The sequence below is a fragment of the Eucyclogobius newberryi genome, unplaced genomic scaffold, assembly GCF_026437365.1.
Source record: "Eucyclogobius newberryi isolate DKJ021-1_F unplaced genomic scaffold, fEucNew1.0.hap1 SCAF_5, whole genome shotgun sequence".
NCBI lineage: Eukaryota > Metazoa > Chordata > Actinopteri > Gobiiformes > Gobiidae > Eucyclogobius > Eucyclogobius newberryi.
This window is the reverse complement of record NW_027316167.1, coordinates 24,100,010-24,110,285: the sequence shown is the minus strand read 5'-3', so window position 1 is coordinate 24,110,285 and position 10,276 is coordinate 24,100,010. Positions and strand designations below refer to the sequence as shown.

Genomic DNA, 10,276 nt, shown 5'->3' with positions numbered 1-10,276 from the left:
CTGCCCGCAGGCCATACTGCCACACTAGTATGATCGTAGTTTCCCGCTCATAGAAAAAGGGGAACATAGGTACACCCCCCGACAGGATAACCCTAACCTGATTTGTTGTTTTACTATCTACTTTTAAAAAACCTTACAAAAAGTGTTTGTTTACTGATTCATTACATATTCTTTTAAAGCATTTTTAATAAAACATTTTGATACCATCATGTTATATAAGTTACTTTAATAGAAGCATTTACTATTTGTAGTAACTGCTGTTACAAATGTATTTGCATTGTCTACATAACTCCATATAACAAAGCCATATTTACGTTTTACTACTTTTGTACGATGTAATTTGTGGTTGTATAAATGTCTGAACCACAGCTAACAGTAAAGTTAAGAGGTACACGTTATTTTCACTTTTGATGATCGTTCCCAACTCAAAAAAGTGCTGATCTTCACTTCTCGTTCCATTCATTCTTTTTGGGATGGAGCGGAGGGAGCGAGTTACAGATGGATTATATTATCCTGTTGAGTATGTAAGACATTTACATATAATGTAAATATGTCAACAAAGAAAGTTTATAGAAGTGTTTTTGTCTACGACTACTGTGATAAAATGTAAATATATGATTATATTTCTGTGATGTATTTTATCTGCATAATAGTGATATATTATCTGCATCATTAGTCTAAGAGAAAAACGGATGTGTGACAAACTGCATGCATTTGTGAAGGTATCGTAAAGATGGAGCAGAGAATGTTTACCCTAGGGAGGGGTGTAACACCCCATGGGAGAATGGGTAAAACATTCACCAAGGCTTTATCTCTAAGGAAAAATACCAACTGTCGTAAAAGACAAGTGCCTTGATGTGAAGCTGACCAATGAGAAATGTGACCCGCCTATTCCATAATATCTAATAAAACCAACCTGCATGAGAAAAAATGTTGTGAGACGCAGGAGGGTCGCCAGGCTGCTTACAACAGCCTGGTTGACCCGATCCGGCGTTTTCTCCCATGCATGCCATACAAACGTCTGATATTTCTGTGTTGTTTCATATTCTAAGTTGAATTGTGTTCTCTGTGTGTTAAGGAATAGCATTGGTGTGTGTCTCATTCCATGACAACTACACATTTCACTAAAATATAGTAAACACAATTATATTTCAGTTTTGAATACACATTTTGCCTATTTATCCTCAGTTTGACCAATTTTGTACATACATATAGGTAATTCCACAGCTGTTACCTAGCAACCATACTGAAAACAAGAGCCAAAATCCGTATAAATTACTCAATAGTTATGATTTGACAAACAATAATGTCATATAACACGTTTATTTTGTTGAATGATCATTTCAACTAAACTAAACTCCTGGCTAACCCTAACCCTAACCTTAACCTTAACCTTAACCTTAACCCTAACCTTAACCCTAACCTTAACCTTAACCTTAACCCTAACCCTAACCTTAACCCTAACCTTAACCCTAACCCTAACCTTAACCCTAACCCTAACCCTAACCCTAACCTTAACCTTAACCTTAACCCTAACCTTAACCCTAACCCTAACCTTAACCTTAACCTTAACCCTAACCTTAACCCTAACCTTAACCCTAACCCTAACCTTAACCCTAACCCTAACCCTAACCTTAACCTTAACCTTAACCCTAACCTTAACCCTAACCCTAACCTTAACCTTAACCCTAACCTTAACCCTAAACTTAACCTTAACCTTAACCTTAACCTTAACCCTAACCCTAACCTTAACCTTAACCTTAACCTTAACCTTAACCCTAACCTTAACCCTAACCTTAACCTTAACCCTAAGCCTAACCTTAACCCTAACCGTGGGCGGAGCCAGGCCCTGGCTTTGGGGCTTGAGCCCCGGATCTTTGTCCAAAAGCCCCGGATCTTTTAATTTTTTAAAAATGCATTATGACGTCACTAAGTGGTTAGCGTAACAGGTAGAGCATTCTCTTTACCCGTTTTATTGGTTATTTTTGTTGAACTGATGTATGATTGGCTGTAGGAAGAAATGTGGGTGTAGAAAGTGGGCGGGAGCGTAGAAAGTGCGCGGTGTTTACAGCACTTCATGCAATCTGACCAATTTGGCCTTTTCTACATCATTTACCTGAGGTTTTGCAAAATGTGAAGGGCATAAATAAGAGCAGATCGACTGGAAAAAAGAGAAATTCAGAACATGTGCTGAAAAACAAAGTTTATCTAACGTAGAATAGACAACAGCACATGATCGTTCAAACCATGAATTCATTGTGGTTGTCGGTGAAGCAGTGGCTCAGAGGTTTTATTCATCTACAAAGCTAAAGCAGAGAAACTACAGGACAAACGGCTCACTGAGGAACGTGTTAGGTAAAGGTAAGATTGGCCTTGTTTCTAACCCTAACCCGGCGCGGTCTAAAACGGCGCTAAAACGCGGTCAAATAGCGGCGCAGTTTCGGGAGCCGCACCAACTGGCTTTTTCGGCCGCGCGCCGCGGCTCTGCAGACACTCCCTAAATATATAGCATCTGCATTCTCATGCTTTCTCCTCATGGAGTCACAAGATGGCCCCTGAATTGCCAGGCAACAGTATTGCGGTTTCCTCTAGCTTTATCTATGCGCTGTGAGCAGCAGGCAGAACCACTGGAGCCATTTTATTAATCTTACTGCAAAGGGGCAGGTGCATCTGCATTTGTTTTACTTTTGTTGTTCGTGATTGAATCGCTGAAGAATGGGACAGTGTGGAATTACCTCGTCCAAGACCGTGTTGGTTTTTCTTAATCTCATATTCTGGGTAAGAAAACCGCGGTGAGCAACAATATGCAGCATCTTTGATGCTAGTGATGGATAGAATAACATTAGCAGCTAGCAAAGTGCGCCAGAGATGCGCTGCAGCAGAAGAGCCCAGCCGATCTACTAAACTAAACTATTCCACAACATATTCAATGCTATAGTTCTGAATCCTTAATTAGTAAAGCAACCACCACAAACAAAATGTCATCCAGTGGTTTTGAGAGTGTGTTAAAGAGGCAGCTGAGCTGATCTTTCCACTAGAGAACATTACTGAATTATTAACATTAATTCTCGTGGCACGATACAGACCATAGCAAAACTCTTCCTTCAAAATATTGCCTGGTTAAGTGCATTTTCTCAATTGAAAAATGTCAATTTATCTCATAATATAGTACCGTAAACACCCCAGCCACTGCAGGCACTGCAGGCCTGGTTATGTCTCCTTTTCTTTACTGTATGTGGGGCAATATTTCATGCTTTATCCTTTCATAATTCTCCTTCCTTGCTTCCTGCAGGCAGCAGCTGGGATATTATGCTACATTGGAGCCTATGTGTTCATCACTTATGATGACTATGACCACTTCTTTGAGGACATCTACACACTGATCCCTGCTGTGGTGATCATTGCTGTGGGAACACTTCTCTTCATCATTGGTCTGATCGGATGCTGTGCCACTATTCGTGAGAGTTCTTGTGGTCTGGCAACTGTAAGTGAACCAGTTGCATTATTCATTTTCTAATTCAGATCTAATGGTGACCATATGACACTAACTTTATTTCTTTTGTTTCAGTTTGCTGCTATCCTCTTGCTTGTGTTTATCACAGAGTGTGTAGTGGTGGTACTTGGTTATATATACAGAGCTAAGGTACCCACATACATTTGTTGCTATAAAAAGTATTTGACCAACAACTAAAACAAGTTTGTAATTGTCAGGTTGAAGATGAGGTGAATCACTCCATCCAAAAGGTTTATAATGAATACAATGGAACAAATACAGACGCTCCTAGTCGTGCTATTGACTATGTACAGAGGCAGGTAAGCCCGTTTCCCAGAAGTCCACATCAAAATGTAATTTTAGAAGTCTGTACAAAAAGTATTATATTTGTTGGCTTATGCTTTTAGCTTCGCTGCTGTGGCATTCATAACTACTCAGACTGGAAGTTTACACGATGGTTTAAAGAATCCAAAAACAACAGTGTTCCTGTCAGCTGCTGTCAGCCCGACATCAGCAACTGCACTGGGACTCTGACTCGCCCCGGAGACCTCTACCAAGAGGTACCACACGTTTTCACATGGCTCGATTATAGACATTTGCCATTCCATGTATATTTTATTTTGTTTTTTTCTTTGTATTTCTATTTTAGGGCTGTGAAGCTCTGGTCGTGAAGAAATTAAAGGAGATTATGATGTACGTCATCTGGGCGGCGCTGACCTTTGCATCGATACAGGTACAAAACACAAAGCCACGCAAAAACCTTTAAGTACATATTTAAATACAAATTCTTGACTTGTGGTTAGTCTTTGGTACAGAACCATATTGTACTTGGTGAAGTATAATTATAATTTAGAGCGTCACTGTTGAAGTGAGCTACAGCTCGGCAAACATTAATGATGTAACAGTATTTAAGAGTTACATCTCATATTATCCCAAGTCTAAAAAAAACTAGTAAAGCACACAGTAATGACTAAAATAATGGAATCAGCATGTTTTTCAAGCATGTTTTGTGTGTGTTTGTCTGCAGATGCTCGGTATGTTGTGCGCCTGCGTCGTTCTGTGCAGAAGAAGTCACGATCCCGCTTATGAACTTCTGGTCACAACCAACAGTTACGCATGAGATCCAGCGAGCGACAACAACCCCAAAACAACACATGGAAACATCACTACACACATCCACGGTAGATCAGCTGTAACTTTACACAAACTCCAGCACAATCCACGACAAAGTAGTTGAAGTGGCCGCTGCACATGAGCTTCTCCAATGGATTGTCTGTTTATTGAAATACATGTTTTTCCATAATCCCACCAGAGCCAAAGTTGTATATGGCTGACTGACACTACTGATTTCCATGAATGTGTCAAGTATTATTTCTACAAATTTGCTCACTCTTATTTGGAATGTATTTCCATGTGCGCCGCTTTGCACTAATCAAGCGTTGTCCAGTTATACAACGTAAAAAAGAGAAAACCTGAACATAAGTGTATGTCTTACTCAATGGGACGAAATGGAGTGTTAGACGGTATATGCTTATGTTTTGGGTTGAAAATATTGAACAATTTGATCACGGCTACTAAACAAACATACATAGCTTACCTTACCTTATGTTTCTCAGTGTTATTTGCAATTATTGTTGTGCCAGTGTTTCCTAAATACCTGTAGCGATTTCAGTTGTGATATGTTTTTGCTGTAGAGCCCTCCAATGCATTATTTAATATCTCTTAGTGAAGTGTGCTGTTTTAATATGTTTGCTGTTTTATATCTACCGTAATTGTTTAGCCAGTGCCACCATACAACCATGTCATGTACAGACTGGAGGACAAATAAAAGTCATCACAACAACGGCTGTGTTGTCATTCATGAGGTTGGGAGTTTGTCCAGATAGTTCCCTGGTACCAGTCCACACGTCCCATCCCTGTCCACTGACCACCAGCCATCCTCCCCTCGCTCCAACACCTGCACTACATCGCCTCGACGGATGGACAACTCATCGTCCTCCTAAAAGGGAGTAGAACACTAGAGTCATTTGAATTAAATTGTGAAAAATGTATAAGGTAAAATATTATAACTTTACCTGTGCTTTATAGGCGTAAAGGACAATCCATCTGTCTGTATCTGCAGATTCAACTGTTGATGTGTTTTGCTCAAATACTGGTAAAGGGGCGTAGCCACCACTTTCTAAAATGTCAACTGAATAAGACATAGAACAGAAGCATCAATTAAAAGATGAAATGGTTAAAAGTGCATATGAGTTTGACATTTCACTAAAACGTAGTGAACACAATTATATTAATATATTTATCAAGATTTTACTGAAATGTTTGCCTAAGTTTATAATTGTGTGCTTTTTGATGGAATGTCGCTTATTGATGACATTACAAAGAATCCTTTATGAAACTTTTCAAATTTTCTTCACAAACCGCAACTTGACTGATGTAAAACTACCAGAGAGACTATCCCACCAAACATGAGAACCTGTCATATGCACTTTAAGTTTAATGTAATAAGTTAAATACTAATGGATTGTTGTTGTATTCATATTTCATACTTGAATTTAAAGGGGGATGAGATGGATTCATTTAATCTGGAACAATTGTATTTTGTCTTACATTGATGCAATACTTACTTTCGCCACTTGATGTCAGTGTTAACCGCGAGTTTCGAGCACTTTCCACGTCAGTCGACGCTGAGCTGTCAAGCAGTGGGTTGGAGCTACAGAAAAAATACAATGATTCCAATGAAAAATACTCACTTTTTACTGCTTTTCATGCTTACTGACATTGCTTAAACCTTACCATCTTGTTGTTGTAGATGTATTATGCTTTTCCCCTGCCTCAAAATGTGCATTTCGGAGGCTGATGTCTGCAGGGTAGTAACTGTCAAAGATAACTGGTCCTGTGAGGAGAGAAGAGAACGTCATTAGACTAGAACACCATTATGTTGGCACTGAAAAGTGAAACAGTTCAATAGAACTCACCAGGAGGAGCCCAACCTGTATTTTTCATCTCTATAAAGGTGTTTAAATCTTTAGTGATGTCACAATCCTCAAGGCGCACTCTGACCTCCTCATACAACTGGTGTAGGGGTGAAGCTTTACGTTATTAAGCCAAACAGGCAAGTTTCATTCATGAAAGACAAACTTACATCATCGTCTTTGACACATTGTGCAGAAAAATGATTGCAGTGATCCCATAAAGCACACCTGAGTGTGCTGATGCGGTCGCCCTCCAGCTGCTGAAACACCTGAAACACATTCAACAAAGATTCAACAAACGTGTTGCCTTTTGCACATCAAAAATAACTTCCTTCCGGTCGGTAGACTGAAGATAAAGATATAAGTGATATAAAGAGCATGTGGTGTGGTGAAAATGAAGTGAGCCCAGAAACAAATGAGTTCATCAGACGATTAAAATAGACAAGTAGGCTTGTTGTCACTGTTATACCTCACATGTGCTTCTGTGTGTTTCCTCCCAGTCCTGCCGAACTGACTCCAAGTGCACAATGTTGGTCAAATAAACTTTCTCTAAAAAGAAAGACAATAAGTTAGAACGCATTCTCTTGAAATAATGTCATGTTCATCATACCAGCGTCATTGGCTGCCTGTCTTTGGTTCTTTGCTTTGTGACGAACCTGAAATTATTTGATAAGATAATTATATACATTTCTACACCTTGGATTATATAATAAGTCATGACACATACCTTCTCTGCATTTTTGCCTGCATTTGTGGTTCGTTGAGAATGTTGTTCTGCTTCATCAGCTTCTTTGCACCTCAGCTCATAGAACCTTTTGGACTGTACACAAGGAGAAGACAATATTTTAGCATATTCACAAAAAACACACTTAAGCAAAGTTCGAGTTACCTCCATTGTCTTTCTGAATATAGAAACCTTTTTCTTATGAACCTTCTCCATGATAGTTTCAAACTGTGATGAGGAACAGAAAGGGCCAGAGTTAATGTCTATTTATATCCTTGTTACGGTGGGTAAAGCAAGTACCTTTTTCCTCTGCTCTTTCTGCCGTTCTCTGAATGTCTCAATCTTTTTCACCTCCTCTTTCATATGTTCAGAAAGCTGAATGTGAAAGTTCCCAATGTTCTCAATTTCTGCAACATTCAAGTTTGACTTCTTTTTAGACGTCAATTTTTTCTACTTCCAAGAATTCAGTAAGTAATAACAATAATGAAATAACATACGTGCTTTAAGATGTTCCATGGATGCTCTGAGGGTTCTACAAGCACAAAAGACATAATGACTTCACTGGAGCATTTGACAGTGTTGTTTTATAAATAATACTACCTATAAATAATAACGGAAATTTGGACATTCAGAAAAATATCATTCATAGACTTCTAGCCACTGGGCAGCTGTGTGTTCTCCCTTTCTGACTCATTCTGATCTGAGTCCCGTGAATGTGAGCATTTTGTAAAGAAGAAAATAAGCATTATTAAAGTACCCAATCTCTGTGAAGCCTCCAGCTTTTCTTGAGATGGTCACCAGCTCTTTGCCGTACTTCTCCTCTGCCAAAGCCCTGAGGTGAAGAAACGGCAACATAAGAGGCGCAATTCCATTTGATAAAACAGGGTCCAAACTGGGGGACACATATTGAAACATATTCAAAGCAGGGGCCACAGACTGGAGGTCAACATGGGGAATGATTCAGATTGGTGCTTTTATCATCACTTTAACAGTTCAGTAAAATTAGCAGTTAAAAAGTACTGCAGATTTGGGCCAATTCAGCAAAAGGCCATTACCACTTAGTCTGAGGGCCACATTTGCCCAGGGGCCATACTTTGGACACCCCTGGGATAAAACACGCTAACTCTCTTCACATAAGAGACTGCCAAAGATGAATCAAAAAAATGTAATTAGAATGACTTGATCTATTCAAACTGATTTTAAATACATGTTTTATTTTGTCTTCATTTTGACTTTTTAAGATATGTCCACAGACTTGGGTTCTCTTTTAAGACAATCAAATTCGGAGATGTTATTACCTAGTCATACTGGGGTTAGGGTTGATTGTCTTAAAACTCTAAGCCCAATAGGTGTGAGAACCCACGGACTGTTGTGTAGCTCCTGTTATAAAGTGCAGTGTTTGTTATACCTCATTTTATAAAGTTCCTCTACATCTTTGCACATTTGCTTCCCATCCTTTAGCCGATGGATAATGGCTTCAAAGCCAGCATGGTCAGTCAGATCGTTCCCCTGAAAGGAAATATGACAAAACACACATTTAACTGAAATACTTCTTGGCTTATAAACCTGTTGCAACATAACCTCGAGGCAACTGAGGGAGGTAAATGCAGAAGTAGTGTTAAGCAAAACTGTCATAACAAGAAAGATTAAAACGTTTCAGATCTGCATAGCTGTGTCTCCAAAAAGTGTTATGTCTTAGCTAACAAACATTATACACATATTCTTACCCAAAAAGCATCTTTAAACATCAGTGGTGCCATCTCATTGAAGGTCTAGTTGAAGGTCAGGAAATGGATCCTCCGTCTCGCACAGAGCTTCACTTCTGTAGGCGCGCCGTCCTCAGAGTTGTAGATTAAAGGAGGAAGAGCTCTGTCCCATGATGTCACTGACCACAGTAGCTCAGCCCTTAGAGGTTTCACTATTGTTTGGTGCTGACTCGTTAAAAGTGTAAAAAAAAAAAAACTGCTGTTTGATTAGCCTACTGATGGTGGTTTAACTAAGCCTCAGATTCAGTGACTGGCTTCATTTTGAGAAGCACTGTATGTTTGGAGCTACTCATCAGCTTAGAATGTAATTTAATTTTGAAGATTAATTGTAGACTGTATGTGTGAGTTGTCATTGAAAAAACAAATAACACAGGGTTAAAATATAATAATAATAATAATAATAATAATAATAATTATTATTATTATTATAGTAAAAAAATAAAATAAATTAAAAACCACAAAAAAGCCATGTTTGTCCTTCATATTTGATGCCTCAAGGGGGAGACAAAGTACCACACCCCAACGCCCTTCAGTCAATCCCGCATTTCAGGCTTTGTAGTGTCAGTCACGGGTGCAGAAATGATCTTTAGGCCTGATCTCTACAGAGGCCACAGTGTGTTAAAGGGCCCAATTGAGCTGCAACATTTGTGCCCCCGAAGCATCCCTCACAGACTGTCCTGGGACACTTGGAGGAGCACATGGGGAGCAGAATGCTGTCTCTCACCAAAGGGCTAATGACGTGTGAAAATGTGTAGTTCCCACTACTTTGTCACGGATCGTTGGTTCATTACTTACCTGCTGCTATTAGGGGAATGGAAGCTTCTTCTGTTCACTTTTCCATCCAGGTGCTGGACTCACTCCCCACACGACGTATGCATTGTGTCTGGTATGTCTGAACAAAGAAGTTGTTTGGTGTGTTTAGTTTGCACTATATAAAGCACAAATTGCGTGGTGGACAGGGTTTTGCATGGCGCAAGCCTCCAGAAGCCACTTATGGACTTGTCATCAAAATGTTATCTACATAATAGAGATGAGACCCCGGGTCTTTGGTCAGGGCCGCCGATGGCTCACCTCCTCTACAGGGGAACAACGCTCGGCCCACACGGTACACTGCTTCACGGAACTGAAAAAAAACATGTTACAAACAGATAAAAACAAAAATAATCATTTATAAAATTCACTTATCTATCCCGTATGCCAGCCCCCCCTTGAAATCTGCAACAGGAGCCTTGGTATGGCAATGGCCCCTATGCAAATCAGGGATGTAACAATCTGCAAATCTCACGATTATCGCAATATTAGCGTTATATCATTAATA

The 10,276-nt window shown here is 39.5% G+C and overlaps 2 protein-coding genes across 2 annotated transcripts; one reads left to right on the top strand and one right to left on the bottom strand.

Annotated features, from left to right (window-relative positions):
* Positions 1-2,598: 2,598 nt before the first annotated feature.
* LOC140381179 (tetraspanin-3-like) lies at positions 2,599-4,641 on the top strand. Its single transcript, XM_072465200.1, has 7 exons — positions 2,599-2,778; positions 3,293-3,484; positions 3,569-3,643; positions 3,712-3,813; positions 3,901-4,053; positions 4,143-4,226; positions 4,521-4,641. The coding sequence occupies exons 1-7, from the start codon at positions 2,716-2,718 to the stop codon at positions 4,611-4,613; spliced, it is 762 nt and encodes a 253-aa protein (XP_072321301.1). The 5' UTR covers positions 2,599-2,715; the 3' UTR covers positions 4,614-4,641.
* Positions 4,642-4,761: 120 nt separating this feature from the next.
* Positions 4,762-9,041, bottom strand: LOC140381180 (proline-serine-threonine phosphatase-interacting protein 1-like). Its single transcript, XM_072465201.1, has 15 exons — positions 8,920-9,041; positions 8,601-8,701; positions 7,950-8,024; positions 7,690-7,724; positions 7,493-7,599; positions 7,358-7,420; positions 7,196-7,288; positions 7,079-7,124; positions 6,938-7,017; positions 6,639-6,737; positions 6,472-6,568; positions 6,290-6,389; positions 6,121-6,206; positions 5,569-5,684; positions 4,762-5,492 (listed from the first exon to the last, which is right to left on the bottom strand). Exons 1-15 carry the CDS (start codon positions 8,950-8,952, stop codon positions 5,352-5,354), a joined length of 1,272 nt encoding a protein of 423 aa, XP_072321302.1. The 5' UTR covers positions 8,953-9,041; the 3' UTR covers positions 4,762-5,351.
* Positions 9,042-10,276: the final 1,235 nt, after the last annotated feature.

Excerpts from the sequence above, each read along its gene's own strand:
- LOC140381179 (XM_072465200.1), top strand. The coding sequence starts at position 2,716 with ATGGGACAGTGTGGAATTACCTCGTCCAAGACCGTGTTGGTTTTTCTT. Across the intron at positions 3,644-3,711 it reads GTTATATATACAGAGCTAAG|GTTGAAGATGAGGTGAATCA; the intron begins GTACCCACATAC and ends TGTAATTGTCAG. Across the intron at positions 4,227-4,520 it reads TGACCTTTGCATCGATACAG|ATGCTCGGTATGTTGTGCGC; the intron begins GTACAAAACACA and ends GTTTGTCTGCAG.
- LOC140381180 (XM_072465201.1), bottom strand. The coding sequence starts at position 8,952 with ATGGCACCACTGATGTTTAAAGATGCTTTTTGG. Across the intron at positions 7,125-7,195 it reads CAGGCAAAAATGCAGAGAAG|GTTCGTCACAAAGCAAAGAA; the intron begins GTATGTGTCATG and ends AAATAATTTCAG. Across the intron at positions 6,569-6,638 it reads AATGTGTCAAAGACGATGAT|TTGTATGAGGAGGTCAGAGT; the intron begins GTAAGTTTGTCT and ends CCCCTACACCAG.